The sequence below is a fragment of the Pongo pygmaeus genome, chromosome 1 (assembly GCF_028885625.2).
Source record: "Pongo pygmaeus isolate AG05252 chromosome 1, NHGRI_mPonPyg2-v2.0_pri, whole genome shotgun sequence".
NCBI classification, from domain to species: Eukaryota; Metazoa; Chordata; class Mammalia; order Primates; family Hominidae; genus Pongo; species Pongo pygmaeus.
Genome location: NC_072373.2, coordinates 77,611,133 through 77,629,835, shown reverse-complemented (window position 1 = coordinate 77,629,835; position 18,703 = coordinate 77,611,133). Strand labels below are relative to the sequence as shown.

Below are 18,703 nucleotides of genomic sequence, written 5' to 3'. Positions count from 1 at the left end.
CTTGACCTCGTGATCCGCCCACCTCGGCTTCCCAAAGTGCTGGGATTACAGGCGTGAGCCACCGCACCTGGCCCAGTTTCCCCAGTTTTAAGAGAATGTATTCAGAAAATGAAAGAATGACACAACTTTGTCCTAATTTTGAGTTTCCAGAGAATAGAGGAAGACTCTCTATTACAAGAGTTTTGATGACAAGTCCCTTATCAATTGACATATTCCCAGATTGTGCCATCTAAATGCAGAAGACAAGAAGGGGATAGGAGGAGAGAGATGTTGGTTTATTTTCTTTCTGCGATCAGGGCGTGCTCATTGTGAAAAGATGAACTGGACAGATTGTTGTGTTAATTTACTCTTTCCTGTGGAATTTCTTTCTCATATCTATACATTTTCCATGAGTGGAACATCTGTGCCTTCAAAGGAAGCTTCTTACTGAAAGAAAGATTCTGGATGTGAATCATGCTGTATACTTGTGTTCTGTTTGTTTGTTTGTTTTGTTTTAACTGCATGATTTTGAAGTATGTTAATCATATATTCAGCATAGTTTCTAAAGGTAATTTCCAAAAACAAACTTATTGTAACTATTTGGCAATTTTCCATTTGTGTTTTAAATAGCTCTGGCATTGGTGTAAACATATGCTCAATCTGTTTCCAAGATTTTTGTTTTTCTGATGGGACCTTAAATTTCATACTGAGAAACGTGTTTGGTATTTGGTTTAGATTGACCTCAAACTTTGCTTCCAAGCACTTCAACACACACCTGGCATAGCCACTTTTCAGACCTGTTACTAGTATTATTTTACATTATGGCAGCCTAATAATTAGAATACATACAAGAGATATTGGCTAAAACTACAACCTTAATTCAAAATTTCTCAAAGTGCATTCCATGAAATCTTAATAAGTAAGTTTTACATACACATACACCAAGGGTTTTTTGGCGAAATATGCTCGAGAAATGACTAAAAATCAAATGTTTCTTTATTGAAAGACTTCACAGAAGCCTTAAAATCAGACCGCATTGTGAATCTCCAAGAGATGAGTAATGTCTACATATTTCTCAGACTTATTTGACCATAGAACATCTCAAGGAACTAATGTCCTGAGGCACATGCCTTAGGAAACTGCTTCAGTGGCTTTAAGCCAAAGGAAAAGACATTGAGTGTGATTTCCTCAGTACAGACTCTCACGAACAAAAAGTTGGATGATAAAATCAAATGTACTACTCAGGAGGCTGAGGCAGGAGGATCAGTTTAGCCCAAGAGTTTGATACCGGATTGGCAACACAGCAAGACCTCATCTCTAAAAAAAAAAAAGTTGGTTTTAATTAGCTGGACATGGTGGCTCATGACTGTAGTTCCATCTACCGGGGAGGCTGAGACAGGAGGATCACTTGAGCCCAAGAGTTTGAGACTGCAATGAACTGTGATCGTGCCACTGCATTCCAGCCTGAGGAGCGGAATGGGACCCCACCATCTCTTAAAAAAGAAAAAGACCAAATGTAAGAGCAACAAGAGCTCTCAACTAAGGGCAATTCATCTGGAGCTCTGGTACTTTGTCAAAGGAGTATCTGACTCTTAAGGAGGAAAGTCACACTGGAACAGGTAGCACAAAAGCAGTTTAGAGACATACATGCATTGAGTCTTAATGAGACTTACGCAGGATTCAGATAATTTTATACCTTACCTTTTCTCTCTGATTCTCCAAAAAAGGGATTCTTTAAATTACCTCCATGAGATTATTGTGAAGGAAGGGATCCAGGTTGATTTAAGATTAATCATCAGAGAAGAATGTTGAAGAATACCTATTCCTATTGCCTTTCTTTCCTCCCTTTCCCAAGCCTTCAGGCTCACTCACTGCTCTGGGTTATTAACTTACCTAAATTACGGGCAAAGAAAGCAAACAGAGCATTTTTTGTGAGTTTCTTTTTGTTGTTGTTTTTTGTTTTGGGACAGAGTCTCACTCTGTTGCCCAGGCTGCAATGCAGTGGTGTGATCTTGGCTCACTGCAACCTCTGCCTCCCAAGTTCAAGTGATTCTTATGCCTCAGCCTCCCCAGCAGCTAGGATTACAGGCATGTGCCACCATGCCTGGCTAATTTTTGCATTTTTAGTAGAGACGGCATTTCACCACATTGGCCAGGCAGGTCTCGAACTCCTGACCTCAAGTGATCCATCCGCCTCAGCTTCCCAAAGTGCTGGGATTACAGGCATAAGCCACTGCACCGGGCCTTTTTTGTGAGATTTTAACAGAAAAGAAAAAAGCTATAAGGAAGACCTCCTCAGAGATCTGGCCAGAGGAATGTCACCATAAGACCAAATTGCAGTGTTGACATAGAGCCAAAAGAATGTGGGTAATTCATCATTCTTGTTAATAATTGAGTCTTTCATATATAAATTACACCCATGTTCCAGATACAACTTTTCCAATCTCCTTTACCTGTTTTGGCCAAAACATGCTGCTTTGAAGTTATTTTTCAGAATGCTTAAGAAAATATAACCTGAAATTATAGTCTTGATTAGGCAAATTTGCTTATATGTTGAATACTAGGATGGTGAGCTTAAGAATTTGTTAGCAACTCAGTATTCCAGTTTAGTACTGCAACTTTCATATGGGAGTGGCAATTGTATGAGGTACCTTTGTAGCTCTACATGTAAAAAGCCCAAATATTTGCAGCACTTGCCTTTAAGCATTTCGGCACTGTATAAGTAATATAAAAATTATGCAAAAGAAAGAGCAAAAACCCCAACTGCCCATATCCTCAAAAGAACTAATTTTGACCCAGTAAATGGTATCATCAACAACAATGCTTTTTCAGCAATGACAGGAAGGGTAGATACAGTAAAGTGAAGATGAAAAGAAAAAGCTGTCTGAGGATATAAACGTCACCCTGATGTTTCAAGCAAACATTCTAGCTGTCAGTGGAATATATTCCAAGACATAAAGTTTCTGATCCTGTTTCTGGATCAGAACACCAAACTAGCTCCAACAGGAAAGTGTTTTGGCATATGCTAACAGAATGTTGCTTCAGCACTGTGGACTTGCTGTTCAGTTTAATGGCCCACCTCCCCACCCTGCTGAGGTAATTAAAGTGTTCTAAAGCCCCCTCAGAACTCGAAAATAGTTTCTGTTTTCTGGGCAGGTGATAAATCTCATTGAGCTCGACAGAAATTTAATTACACTTTCTTCATGAAAACACCAGGGATACCCATTACCTGGATCTCTAAAGCTAAAGCCTTGCAGACCCCCCTAGCCCCTGCCCCGGCCCTGAAGTTGAAAGGTTAGGTACCAATAACAAGTTCTCCATCATTTAAATGGATGGGAGGCCTCTTTAGTGTAGTCAGCTTAAACTGGACTGAAGAAAAATTGATTTTGGACTTTGGGGAAGGTAGGATCATTTTTTACCACTGCCCAGAAATAGACCAGTCAGTTTGGCTCCACTAACATCTCATAGAAAATGAAAAAGAAGTTTTTCTGTTTTTGTTTTTGTTTATAGACTTCATTACTCCACTCACTGAAGGGTAACAAGAATAAGATGGAACTGAGTATGTTGTTGAACACCTGGATAAGAAGTCAAAGAGAGTAGGGTCTTGAGATAATCTCACCATTCTACAGCTTGCTATAATGTTGAGTTCATTAATGGTTTGGTTAGAAAGGGGAAATTAAAGTGTAGACTTCTGCCAGAAACTAGAGGGAAAGCTTTATTTGGCCTGCTGTTTTCCTACTTACAAAGCTGTTCATTGCAATGTAGAGTTTACTGTATTTTCTCTAGCTGCAAATCATCTCCCTGCTGAACACAAGAAAGGCTGATGTCAAATGAAGCACAACTTGGACCCTCACTTCATTATCCGTAGGTCTGATGAAATGCAAGCCAGCCTAGGGAAATGGAGAAAGATCCAGCAGACCAGATTTCATTTACCTGGGGCCCACTTCAGAATAAATCAGAATTACAGTTATACCTAGCTCTTAGACAGAGGGAAATCCTAGAAAATCCTGGGGTTGCCATGGACCAGACCTTGCCTCCTAGTTTCCCTAGGCCTGAATCCAGGCTATTACATACCAGGACTACTCACCTGGAGCAAATTCTTATTTGCAAATCCTTTTTTTCTGAGATCAACCTCTGGCATTCTCTGCATTGTGATTACATTGCTCATTTGATCCCTTGACACCTTCTAATTTACCTCACTTAAAAAAAAATTTAACCTGCCATTGGCTATATCAACTCCCTCTCCCTTTATGGAGATTTCACAACATTCATTGAAATCTTTGGAAATAACTGAGTTTCACAAAATCAGGGTTGAAAATCAAATATACAAGTTATAAAGGTATCTGGCTCAGGGCCTAGTCCCAGTTCTCCTGAATAAGAGTGCATGGATTTATCATTCCATGGTGCAAAATAAGAAGCTTTTTGAGTGAGCTCAAATGGCTCATACCTAGAACATCACTAGTAGCCAGGAAAAGTCCTGGGAACTGCTAACTTAGCTATGTGATGTCCCTTCAATTCCTTTGCATGTCTGCATGTTTTTGTGTGTGATTTGAATTTGACTTTTGTGAGCTATTTTTGCATGCTATTATTTGGGTTTATTTTATAATTTAAACATTGTTTTCTTCCTCTGCATCTGTGTCTTTCTTTTTGTTATTTTGTTTTGTTTTGTTTTTACTAGGCGACCCCCTCCTGCAGTTCCAGGACGACCATCTTAACCCCCATCATTCATCTCCTTTTGTTTCCAACAACATGTCTATCCATGGTATTTAAAAGCTTTTCATTTGCACTATATGTTGTATGTACATAAAAACTTTTATTTTTCATCCATGTCTATAATAAAAACAAAGTTTATTCTATATAAAAATGAAGTGTGTTCTGTTTCTTTTTTTAAAGAAGACCTAAATTTAAAAAAGAATTTGTTTCAACTAAAACAAGGTAAGGTGAATATATTATGTGTTCATCTAAGGAGCTTAATTCAAAAGTTCTTAAAGTATTGTGATTTAAGATGGTCTTTGGTAGAGACTAATAATCTACCTTCAAGTGAAATTTCTGTCCAATAGAAGAATAAAAAGAAAATTTATGGATGTCTAGAAAAAAACACAGAAGACTAAATAATTCCAGTCCACCTCCAGGAATCCCATTTTTACTTATTATTGCACCAAAATATTTTTTCCTATTTTTATTGTTTTTCTAAACACTCTTATGGGAGATAAAATGTAAGATCATAGAAGAAACTGTAGAGCTAAAACACATAAACCTCATAAATTCTATATGGCAAATTTAAGGGAGAAAAACCACATCATTCAGAATAAAAGTACAAGGCAAGGAAATGTTGCCACCTTGAGAAGAAAGACCCTTCATGATGTCAGTAAAGCACTAGAAAAATGGAGTCCATATAAGTTTGAAGGAAAAGAGAACTTTTTATTCCTCTATCCTCAAATGGTAATTCTAACACTAAAATTTTAATCTATAATTTTTTAACAAGCATCCCAAAGATGTATCCAAATAAAATGTTTATTATTTAGGTAATATAGTACATTCCACCAAATATGTGATCTGAAGCCTTCCCAAAGGTTTAAGATTTAATTCAGAATTTTATTTTTTGAAAATTTATGTGGCCTAAAATAGAGCTTGAAAGTAGTCCTTCTCAAATGAGATCACTTCTGAATGTGCTCCCCTTCAGCATATTAAGATGATAGAAAACTACATGACAAGAGAGTCAAAAAAATCATTCATCAATTCTATTTACTTCACATCTGACCTAGGCAAGCCCTGGCAAAGGAGGTATTTGGAAGATGTGGGCAGTAACCCCCAGTTGTAAAAGGGAGAGTCCTCATTAGTAATGCTCTTTCTTTGGACCACAAATTTTTTTAAGGACTGAGTTCTCCACTCCTCAAAAATGAAAAATCAGTTTCTTGGTTTAAAATGTTCATATGGCATGTTACATTATTTTAATTGTATCCCCGGTCCAGTGACTACCATTTAAAATCACTGATAACTAAGAAAGTTCAAAGGCTCCAAACCAAGGCATCAACTGAAGCTCATGTGTAGCAGGAAGGAGGTGACTTGATGCAAAATAGCAAACAGCATGCAGTCTTTTGTCCTTTCCTTCCCCTCCCGTCCAGGCATTTGATTTTTAAATCAATATTCTTAGTGGATAGCATTCTTCATTCCAATAGACAAAAATATATCTAGATGATTTCATACCACCTCCCCAAATAAAAACCGAAGTTGTCAAAGAGGAGGTTTTCTTCAATTCATTTTTAAAAAGTGTTTGGTACTTTTTCACTTTGTCTTAAACATGGACTTATTTTTATATGCAGTGTTACACAGTTTCAATGTATAAAACTTAAATTGACCTCATGAACGATGAGAAGGAAAAACTCCAGTCATAACAGAATGAAATGACAACCTTACTCGGTTTTCCTTAACAAAGAAGTGTGTTCCCTTCCTTACATTCTATAGGCAAGAAAAAAGAGGGCAGGGGAAAGGGATGGGGGGCAGCCTGGAGTAAAATTAAATTATGCTAAGATTTGTTAATATGTATTTAGTAAATAGTATTTCTATGTCTCATAATGTACCCTTCCCCCAACTCTTCTTACCTCCACCTCCACCCTGCTATGTTTAATAAGGTTAAAAAATTACTCCCTTTTTCAGAGTTGATCATAACTCAGGATAGTCAGGAAGAGCCAAACTATTATGCCTTTAGTAAACATAATATTCCTTATATATTTTCATTCCTTTATTTATGCATCAAACATTTCTTGAATTCATGATAATGTCCTGGACCCTGGGAATACCAGAGAAGTAACAGAATAAAAGTAGCTTACAAAATAGCTAAATAAGCAATTACAATGTAGTGCTACAATAAGAGAAAAGTTTGGTTGTCTTTCCAGGGAGAACTGTTCTGACTTCAGTACTGAACCAGCTATCTGAGTTTTAGTGTCCTGTTATCAACTTTACCCAACACATGCTAATGTTCCAGAACATTGTGATTTTGACTTCTAACAAAGAAAGGAATACTAGAACTCATTTCAGCCAATCAGAAACTGAACTTTTCATTCTGAATGGAATTATATGATTCAAGATGTAAATCACACAGGTGTTGGTAGAGAAAAAGGCATACTGGTATCAAAACTGTAAACTGGCCTTTGTCTCCTAACAAAAAACACTTTGGATTCAGGTTCTCCACAGCAATCTTCCACTGGCCACAGTGAGGGGAGCTAGGTTTCCCCAGTCTCCAGCTAGAAAAACTCAGAACATCTAAAGATCTGAAAGATGGAAAAAAGAGAACTAAAGGTAGGAAAAAAATAAATGAAACTTCCAATTCTTTCCTCATGGGGTTTCCCTGGCAAATGTTTGTATGCCTTGGAAGCCACATAAACATTGAGGGGTGTTTCAACAGACATCCTAGAAGTTGAAAGCCACAAGGAGGTAAGGAAATAACATCTGATGTTCAGTTACAGGTGAAGATAATTTTAATGGGTTGGGGGCATGATAAATTTCAATGCTCTTTATCCTAAAGTTTGAAAAAAATGTTGTACTTGCCAACATCTTTTATAACTCAGGGGGCATGATAAATTTCAATGCTCTTTATCCTAAAGTTTGAAAAAAATGTTGTACTTGCCAACATCTTTTATAACTCAGCATTAAGTATAATTTTTTTAAATCCTCAGAAAATTGATACCAGATTCTTTAGTGCAGTTCCCTGAGATTCTGAAGTAAACCTTCTCAACTGTGAATGCATTTTTAAACAATGAACCTCAGTCACAGGAAGTTAAGATTGCTGAGAAAGAAAAAAAAAAACTTGTATAGACTTTTATAATTACTAGGGTCTAAATCTGAATAAATCACATTGAGCTTATAACACTGTGTTTCCTATTTAAAGGGATATACTAGCTGTCTCTATTACCATAGTACAGGTGCTCCTTGACTTATGATAGGGTTACATCTCAATAAACCACCACAAGTTGAAAATATTGTAAGTCAAAAATGCATGCAATACCCTGATGAACCCATGATAAAGTAAAAATATCCTAAGTTGGGGAGGACACAGAGCAAGATGGCCAAACAGAAGCCTCCACTGATTGTTCTCCATGCACGAACATCAAATTTAACAACTATCTACACAAAAAAGCACCTTCATAAGAACCAAAAATCAGTGATCACAAAGTGACCACAGTACCTGGTTTTAACTTCGTATTGTTGAAAGAAGCACTGAAGAAGGTAAGAAAGACAATCTTGAATTGCTGGCACCACCCCTCCCCCATCCCCTGGCAGCAGCCACATAGTGTGGAGAGAGAATCTGTGCACTTGGAGGGAGGGCACAGCGATTGTGGGACTCTAGAATTCAGTGCTGCCAATACTGGGCAGAACTTAGCTGTTGCCAATGGAGGGACCATTTAGACCACCCCTAGCCAGAGGAGAATTGCCCATCCCAGGTTTCAGAAACTGAGTTTCGACTACCTCCACCACCATGGGCTAAAGTGCTCTGAGGTCCTAAATAACTTGAAAGCCTGTCTGGGCCACAACAATTGCAATACCCAGGCAAGTCCTAGTGCTGTGCTGCGCTCTGAGCCAGTGGACTGGGGAGCGCACGATTTAGTAAGACACCAGCCAGGATGGCTAAGTAAGTGCTTACAGCACCCCTCCCCCAACCCCAGGCAACATAGCTTATGGCTCCAAAAGGGACTCCTTCCTTTGCTTGAGGAGAGAAGAAGGAAGAGTGAAAAGGACTTTGTCTTGCAACTTGGATACCAGTTCAGCCAGAGTAGGATAGGTACTGGACAAAATCCTGAGGCACTCATTGCAGGCCCTAGCTCTTGGATGACATTTCTAGATATACCCTGGGCCAAAAGGGAACTCACTGCCTTGAAGGGAAGGACTCAGTCTTGGCAGATTTCATCACATGCTGAATAAAGAGCCTTTGGACCCTGAAAAATCAGTAGCAGTAGCCAAGTAGTACATACCATAGGCCTCAGCTGAGACTCTGAAATGCACTGGCTTCACATGTGACCCAGCACATTCACAGGTCTGGTGGCTATGAGGAGAGACCACTTCTGCTTGAGAAGAACAGAGGGAAGAATAAAGGGGACTCTGTCTTGAGCTTAGGTACCAGCTTAGCCACAGTGGGAAAGAGCACCAAGCCAGCTCTTTGGGTCCCTGATTTCCAGTCTTGGCTCTTGGATGGCATCTCTGGACCTATTCAGGGCCAGAGAGGAGCCCACTGCCCTGAAGGGTAAGTCACTTTCCTGGCAGCATCCAACACATGCTGGCAGAAGAGCCCTTGGGCCTTAAGTGAACATTGGCAGTATCCCGGCAGTACTCCTCATGGGCCTGTGGTGGTGTTGGACACGAGGAGAAACTCCTTTGCCTGGGGAAGGGCAGGAAAGGGTGGGAAGGACTTCAGTGATTCGGGTGCCAGGTCAGCCACAGTAGAATACAAAACCAGGTAGATTTTTAAAGTTTCCAACTCCAGGCCCTGACTCCCAGACAGCATCTCTGGACTCACCCAGGGCCCAGGGGAACTTGAGCCCCTGAAGGAAAGGACACAGCCTTGCTGGTTTTGCCACCTGCTGATTGCAGCGCCCTAGAGCCTTGAGCGAACATAGATGGTAGCCAGGTAATAGTTACAGTGGGCCTTGGGTAAGACCCAGTGCTATGCTTGCTTCAGGTCTGATCCAGGGCAGTCCCAGTAGTGGTGGCCACAGGGGTGCTTGTATCACCCCTCCCCTAGCTCCAGTCAGCTCAGCACAGAAAGAGAGACTCTGTTTCTTTGGGAAAAAGTAAAGGAAGAGAACAAGAGTCTCTGCCTGGTAATCCAGAGAATTATTCTGGATATTATCTAGGACCACGAAGGTGGTACCTCTGTGAGTCTGCAAGAGCCACAGCGTTACTGGGCTTGGGGTACCCCTTAATGCTGATATGGCTGCAGTGGCCAAAAACTTAGATCATAACACCCAAGTCCCTTCAAATACCTGGAAAACATTCCCAAGAAGGACAGGTACAAACAAGCCCAGACCAGACATCAACAAGCATCCACAAGCACAGGACCATCCAGGAAAACATGACCTTACCAAACAAACTAAATAAGACATCAGTGACCAATACTGAAGAGACAGAGATATGTGACCTTTCAGACAAGGGAATTCAAAATAGCTGTTTTGAGGAAATTCAAAAAAATTCAAGATAACACAGTGAGGGAGAATTCAGAATTCTATCAAATAAATTTAACAAAGAAATTGAAATAATTAAAAAGAATCAAGCAGAAATTCTGGAGTTGAAAAATGCCATTGACATACTGAAGGATGCATCCATCAGACGCTCTTAGCAGAACTGATCAAGCAGAAGAAAGAATTAGTGAGCTTGAAGCCAGGCTGCTTGAAAATATATAGAGGGGACAAAAGAATAATTCCAAGTTGAACCATTGTATGTCAGCTACAAATATATACCACTGTATATATTTTTGTTATTGTTTTTGATGCTACAAGTTACTATTGAATCTAAATACTGTCAACATATTAAGATCAGACTAGGTGGCAGGCTATTGGATGAGTCAACACTATAAACTCCTACTCCCATACTCAGTTTTTAATCAAATCAAGTTTTATCGTACATTATGTCACATCCCAATTTTCAGCCCCAGTTCACATCTTCAATGAACCTCATGAACATGAGCCATGAGCAGATAATAAAGAAAGCCTAAGCAAGCCATAGAAGACCAAAGAGACTTAAGGATTTGCAAGGCAGTAACCAAGAAGTCACTAATGTGGGTTCTGCCTCTCAAAACAGCTACTAACAAAGTATTTTGATGTTCTACATAACATTATCGAAAAATTAGCCTCTCAGGCTTTTAAGGGTTATATTCCCTTCTCTCTCTTTTTTATTTTGTTTTCTGAGATGGAGTCTCGCTCTGTCACCCACGCTGGAGTGCAGTGGCTCGATCCCGGCTCACTGCCACATCCGCCTCCCGGGTTCAAGCGATTCTCATGCCTTAGCCTCCAGAGTAGCTGGGACTACAAGTGCCTGCCACCACACCCGGCTAATTTTTGTATTTTTAGTAGAGATGGGGTTTCACAATGTTGGCCAGGCTGGTCTTAAACTCCTGACCTCAAGTGATCTGCCCACCTCAGTCTCCCAAAGTGCTGGGTTTACAGGTGTGAGCCACCGTGCCCAGCCTCCTTGTTCTTATCTCTGAGGGTACATTCAGAAGGCAATGGAGAGCAAGTTAGAGTCAAAGAGATGATTCCTTCTGCCTCTTTTTTTTTCTTTTAAAGACAAAAATATTCTCAGCTACATCCACAAAATCTGCTCAATGCCTTAAAGATCTATTTATTTTGCAACTTAAAAAGAGTGTGAAGCCCACAGTGTTCTCACTGACCAGAGTCCAAATGTCACTCGGGCCCAGCACAAGGCCACAGGGCCAGCCTGGAGTGGCGAGCAGTGAGCCAACAGAGCTTGTAAAGTAGAAGCAGCTCCTCTTGAGCCAGGTTTCGTGGGAGCCTGAGGGACCTCAGCATTGGTAAAATCAATTTGTTCCATCATCCTAATAGTATTATGGTCAAAGAATTACAGAGCTAGTCTGTTTAGGACAGAAGACCTTAGGATCATACTGGATGTTACTTGATTCTCAATGCCAGTTGGTTCCATTTGGTGGCAGAAAAGGCCATTTGTCTTTCTAAGCCCTTTCCATGGGTACTTTTACCCCAGCATTACCTGATGGGCATAAGGAGGCAGCACCAAATAGTGTTGCCAGACTTGTGGTGCTGAGCATATGCCAGCCAATTGGGAAATGGCTGCTTCCTGACTACCCCACCTCTGGGGAATTATCTCATTAATCACAGTAATATACCAGGAGGAAAATGATGTTTTAACTTTTTGATGATAGTTATTGTTCGCCAAGTTAAACAAACCAACATTGATGGCATCTGTGAGTTACGAAAGGAAAAAAAGCAAAAAGTATAGGCGTGGTCTAAGCTAGCATGCCCAACAAGCCTTCAGCTGTTTCTAATCTGCCTCTCCCCTGCAGCTGAGCCCTCTTGGTGGCCAAAGGAGTATGCCTTATCAGGCCTGACCTTCCACAGAATGTTGGTCAAACCCTGGCTCTCACCTAAGCTCTGATCACTTTGCCCAAAATCAAAATTTTTAGAGCACTACAATGACACTGCTCGCTATTAGAAGTTTGCACTGTTCTGAGGAGGTTTGTGACATTATCCCCAAAAGGTCCTTGTCAAAATGCACATAACCCAGAGAACTAGCACATTAATCCCATTAGTGAGCAATAATGTGCTTATGAGGATGTGAAAAGGCCTACACTCTGAGAACACATCTCCTTCAAGGTGAAAAGGAAGCCCCCAAAATTCACCCCTCCCTACCCACCCACTCACACGCTCACTACTACTATCTGCCTTACACTTACTGGAACTTACATCATTAACCTTTTATCCCAGCCTGTGTCAATCATCCAAGAACCCCTGGATTCTAGGCCACTCTCCACGCTAATTTCCATGCAGTTCTGTATGTTCCTATTCTGTCTTCCCATCTCTCCCAAACTTCCGTAACCCTTCCACTGTCTCCTCTATAATTCACTGCCCATGATCAACAAAATTCCCTGTATCTTCAACCTATTCTCTGGATATGCACTTCACAATCTTACTCTAACAAACCAGAGTTTCTCTAAAAGGACTGCCTCCCCTGCATCCTTTTCAAAAGGTGACAGCTTGTCTCCCACAGCCCTCACACTGCTGAGCCTGAAGTGGGGTAGTTATCCTCATTTTTTGTTTTGTTTTCAGACCATTCTTCTTTCCTCCTCACTAAAACCCCGAGCTTTGAACCTCATGGCATCAGATTATAGCACTATCTATATGACCCTATGTGTTGCTTTTAACTACCAATGCCCAATTCATTCTCCCTTATTTCTTGATGATTTCAGCTCCTGTTTCAATGTCACTCCCACCAGTGATACTCCTGTTTTAATTCTTGGGGATTTTCATATGCTTCTTGGTAATCCACCCTCACCCTGCCTCTCATTTTCTTGACTTCACTCTTTCAATGATCATTTTTTTTTCTTCTACTTGAGTGCTAAGTAGTGAGATCTTGCAATGATCTTGCTCTCCACTCCATCTCAGCTACTCATTTCCAAAATTAAAACCTTGTCTTTCCCTACTCTCTCATCTCTATATCCTATCTTTCTAGCCTACTTCTATTGTTTTAATCTCTTGGATCTTCAATCTATTGACCTTTATGCTGTCCCTCAGCCCTCTGTCCTTCACCCTTCTTAAGGTTCACTCTCCTTACCCAACTTAAATTGAATGGTCAATCATTGTCATCATGCCCATGCATATATATCTGTCTCCCTTGCCCTTCTCTCAATTTGTTAAAACCACCATTCTGGGTAAATCTAACTCTCTGCCTACTCCGGTTTGCACCCATGTAACTGTACATGGTCTGGAAAGCATACACACAAGTAAAGAACAAAGCCAGGATAACTGGTTTCACTTTAAATTAATCACCACCATATTCAAGTGAGCCCTTAATACTGCCAAGAAATTACACTAAGCATCCCTTGTTCATTCACTCTCCCAATGTCCTAAGTTGTTTTACACCTTTTCTCTCACTCCCCTATCCTCAATCTCAGCTGATTCCTTGCCTCCAACTTCCTGAGAAAATTGAAGCAATCAGAAAAGAACTCCCAAAGAATCTCATTACCTCATCTACCCATTTACTAATATTGGTATTCATCTACTCTGTCTTCCCACTTGTTCCCATAGATCAACCATCCCTGCCCTTGTCGAAAGCCAGGCTTTGCACTTGTGCACTTATGTACTCCAGAATATTTCCCCAGCAATTCTCCCTCTCTCACACCATCAACTATCAACTCTCTACCATTTCATTTCAATCAGGGTACAAACATGCTATCATTTTTTGGTCTTCACTTTCCCTTTCAGTTTCTGTCCTATTTCCTGGCTCCCCTTTGAAGCAAAACTATAAAGCTGTCTGTACTTCCTGCTAAATTTCTCTTCTATTTTCTCTTAAACCCACACCAAACAGGTTTTTATTCGCAGCACTCCAACAAAAACCTGCTCTTTTAAATGTAAAGGTCAATTTTCAGCTGTCTTACTTGCTTTATCATGTTTTTATCTGATCACATTTGATCACCCACTCTCTCTGGAGACACATTCAGCACTTGGTTTCCAGGACGCAGAACTCTCTTGCTTTTCCCCTGCCTCAGTGGTTTTGCTGTCAAAATCTTTTTGCTTCTTCTTTGCCTCAACATTTTACTTTGGAGTTCTTGGTCCTCTTCTCTGTCTATAACCATTTCCTTGGTGATCTCATTCAGTCTCACAGCATTAAATATCATTTATATTGCCAATAAATCCCAAATTTATATCTGAATTTCATACATCTCTCTCAAACTCCAAGGTCATATTTCCTATATTCCCTACTCAACATTTCAGGCTGAATGTCTTCAAGACATTTCCTATCCCACGTGTACCAAACTAAACTTCTAATCTTCCTCCCAAAAATCTCCAGTTACCATCCCTCTGCCCCCACTTCAGTTAACGGCATATCCATATTTCAGTTTGTTCAGGGGAAAAACCTTAATTTATAACTCTTCTCTTTCTTTCACACCCTACATCAGGTAGCCCCACTGGCTTTACTTTCAAATTATATATAGAACGTGACTATTTTCCACCACTTCCTCTGCCATCCTCTGTTTTGAGCCACCATTATCCCTTGCTTGGATTACTGCAAAAGCCTCCAAATGCCTCTTCCTGTGTCTACTCTTGCCCTACAGCAACCAGAATGAGCCTTTCAAAATATGTATCTTCTTTTTCTCCATGACCCTCCAATGGCTCCCACCTCAGACTAAAAGCCTAAGCTAGTAGCTTACAATGTCATACATAATCTAGCTTCACATGTTACCTCTACGACCTCATCTTCTGTTGCTCACTCCACTTCAGCTACTCCTTGCTATTCCCCACACACGCCAGGTATTCTTCTGCCCAAAGGTTTTGTAGCAGCTCTTTCCTCTGCAGCTTTTCTCTCTGACTGGGATGCTCTTCCCCAGGGAATCTGAATTACTCCCTCACTTCCTTCAAGCCTTTGGTAAAATGTTACCTTTCCCATGAGACCTACTCTGACCTCTTTATTTAATGCTATGCCACTTTTTTCTTTTTTCCATAGCACTTAATATCTTCCATTTACGTTTATTATCTGTCTCCTCCTGCTATGTCAGCTCTACTAGGTCAAGAACTTTTGTCCTTTTTATTTATAGATATATTCCAAGCACACAGAACAGTATTTGTCATACAGTAAGTACTCAAAAAATATTTATTGACAATAAATTCCTGAAGCCACACATTATAAAAATCTGAATGGTAGAAGGTGAGTAGAGGGAGGCCTATGTAGACACTAAATATTTTGTTGGATTTTGGGGGATACTGTTGGATATTGGGGGAAGAGAATAAGAGATAAGGGAATGATGAGGTATTTGACAAACCATTGAAAGCAACTGCCTACCATTATCCTTCAGTCCTGGGTTCCATTCAGGCACAAGCACGGGCTTTGTGTAAGAAAAGCAAAGTATTAGCCCAAGTTGGCAACATAGCCTTAGGCAATACTTAACCCACTCTGAGTCTCAGTCTCAACTGTGAAATGGAAATAAAACCTCTTACAGGATCGTTGTGAGAAGTAAATACAAATATATACACACACACATATACAACGTGCATAGCACGTTACCTAGCACACATTGGTGCTCTAAAATACAGGTGCTATTATTTATCAAACCCCAGTATGCTATTTACCTCCTGAATTTATGGAGACCTCAGACTCATTAATTCAGGTGTAGTTATTTCCCAAACCACAATTCAGCAAGAATTTCAAGACTCTTAATTGCATCTCTTATAAAAAGGGAAATCAATAACTTCCACAAGATGGCACTGTGTCTCAGCCCTGTTTCCCTAAATACAATGGGTTTGAAATTTTGTATAACTGTGTAACTGATGCCCTCTGCTGACTTGTTTTCTTTTTCTTGTCCTTGAGCCTTTGGCTTGGAGGATGTAAATGATGGCTCAATATGCATCCTCTATATGCTTGGTATGAATTATTAAATCCACAATGTAACCCAGCTGCCCAAAGTATTTCTCAAAAGTTTACTGACACCAATACAATCTCCACACAGAACACCAGGCATGTTGCTACAGCCAGATGCACGTGCCTTCTAGTTACATGCCAATCATAAATCAGGGGCATCACACCACAAAATAAAGTGCACCTGTCATCCTATTACTCTACCTCTTCTTAATCCCTTCCATACCAACTTTAATCCTTGGCACCATTTTAGAAGGGTGAGCAAAGCTGCCTCCCCATTCCTCTCTCCTTGGTCTCACTTGCCACACCACCCTCCAGCCTTACCTGTAACTTAGAGTGATAAGAAGCAGAGCTGGGAGGAAGGGGTGCAGAGGGAGAAGGGCAGACAGCTTCTTACACTGGCAAGTATTTGGCAGGTTGGGATTTAATTCCAATGCTACTGTAAACTTTTCCTCCTCACCCTTCCCCCTTTCCCACACACACCACAGTATTCTCTAAAACTCTAAATCATTCATATTCTACTTGCACCCTTTCAGTGTGGTTTAAATGTAAGAGACTGACTAGATCACTGAATTTAAGTGATGAGTAACTTCCCACCACAACTGTCATACTACTTTATACCAATTGTTTTCTAGGCCTGAATCCCTGTGCCAGCAGCCCCCAAAGAGGCATGCCACAGGTGAGCCTCATCATCCTTTTGATAGCAGCAGTTAAGAGCTCTGGATTGCTTGACATTTTCTTAACAGAACATTTAATGAATTTTTTATTTGCAATTTTTCTTAAACCTTTTTTTATTTATTTTTGAGACAGGGTCTTGCTTTGTTGCCCATGCTGGAGTGCAGTGATGTGAACACAGCTCACTGCATTCTCGACCTCCTGGGCTCAAGATCTGCCTGCCTTAGCTTCTCGTGCAGCTGGGACCACAGGCATGCACCACCACCTCCAGTTAATTTCTTAAATTTTTTGTAGAGACAGGAGTCTCATTTTGTTGCCCAGGCTCGTCTCAAACTCCTGGGTTCAAGCAATTTTCCCACCTCAGCCTCCCAAAGTGCTGAAATTGCAGGTGTGAGCCATTGCGCCCAGCCAGATACAGCATTTTTTACAAATTGAAGATTTGTGGCAACCTTGTGTTAAGCAAGTCTGTCAGTGCCATTGGTCCAATTGCATGTGCTCACTTCGTGTTCCTGTGTCACATTTTGGTAATTACGACAATATTTCAAACTTTATTATCATATCTGTTATGCTGATCTGTGATCAGTGATCTTTGATGTTACCATTGTAATTGTTTTGGGGTACCACAAACTATACCCATATAAGAGGGCAAACTTAGTGGATAAATGTGTGTGTGTTCTGACTGCTCCATTGACCAGCTCTTCCCTGTCTTTCTTCCTCTTCTTGGGCCTCCCTATTTCTGAGACACAACAGTATCAAAATTAAGCCAACTAATAACCCTGCAATGGCTTTTAACTGTTTAAGTGAAAGGAAGAGTCACACATCTCTCGTTTTAAATCAAAAGTAGAAATGATTAAGCTTAGTGAGGAACGCATGTCAAAAGCCGAGACAGGCTGAAAGCCAGGCCTCTTGTGACAAACAGCCAAGTTGTGAATGCAAATAAAAAGTTATTGAAGGAAATTAAAAGTGGTACTCCCATGATAAGAAACTAAAACAGCCTTATTGTTAATACAGATAAAGTTCTAGCGGTCTGTATAAAAGACTAAACCAGTCACAACATTCCCTTAGGCCAAAGCATAAACCACAACAAGGCCCTAACTCTTCTCAATTTAACAAAGGCTGAGAGAGGAGAGGAAGCTGCAGAAGAAAGGTTTGAAACTAAGAGAGGTTGATTCATGAGGTTTAAGGAAAGCAGCCATCTCTGCAACATAAAAGTGCAAACTAAAGCAGCAAGTGCTGATATAGAAGCTGCAAGTTATCCAGAAGATCTAGCTAAGAACATTGATGCAGGCTTCCATTCCAAGATGGCCAAATAGGAAAAGCTCCAGTCTGCAGCTCCCGGCGTGATCAATGCAGAAGACAGATGATTTCTGCATTTCCAACTGAGGTATCTGGTTCATCTCACTGGGCCTGGTTGGACAGTGGGTACAGTCCACGGAGGGCGAGCCGAAGCAGGGCGGGGCATTGCCTCACCAGGGAAGTGCAAGGGGTTGGGGGATTTCCCTTTCCTAGCCAAGGGAAGCCGTGACAGACTGCACCTGGAAAAACAGGACACTCCTGCCCCAAACACTGTGCTTTTCCCAAGGTCTTAGCAAACGGCAGACAAGGAGATTCTCTCTCGTGCTTGGCTTGGAGGGTCCCATGCCCATGGGGCCTTGCTCACTGCTAGCACAGTAGTCTGAGATCAAACTGTGAGGCGGCAGCCTGGCTGGGGGAGGGGCGTCTGCCATCGCTGAGGCTTGAGTAGGTAAACAAAGCAGCCGGGAAGCTCAAACTGGGTGGAGGCCACTGCAGCTCAGCAAGGCCTACTGCCTCAATAGACTCCATCTTTGTAGGCAGGACATAGCTGAACAAAAGTGAGCAGACAACTTCTGCAAACTTAAACATCCCTGTCTGACAGCTCTGAAGAGAGCAGTGGTTCTCCCAGCACAGCGTTTGAACTCTAAGAATGGACAGA

The 18,703-nt window shown here is 40.9% G+C and overlaps 2 protein-coding genes across 4 annotated transcripts in view; both read left to right on the top strand.

Moving 5' to 3' along the window:
• The window catches only part of DNM3 (dynamin 3), a 575,478-nt gene extending 570,635 nt beyond the window's left edge, over positions 1–4,843 (top strand). For 2 of the 3 annotated variants that reach the window (XM_054456210.2, XM_054456187.1), the window contains one exon: positions 4,658–4,843. In XM_054456210.2, the coding sequence (XP_054312185.1) occupies positions 4,658–4,694 (37 nt within the window). In that variant the 3' untranslated portion in view covers positions 4,695–4,843. The other variant, XM_063648645.1, reaches the window with a different exon arrangement.
• A 2,167-nt stretch (positions 4,844–7,010) lies between these two features.
• Positions 7,011–18,703, top strand: part of C1H1orf105 (chromosome 1 C1orf105 homolog) — a 48,425-nt gene continuing 36,732 nt past the window's right edge. The window contains exon 1 of the mRNA XM_054456134.2: positions 7,011–7,278. Coding sequence (XP_054312109.1) covers positions 7,258–7,278 — 21 coding nt within the window. The 5' untranslated portion in view covers positions 7,011–7,257. The remainder of the gene's footprint in view (positions 7,279–18,703) is intronic.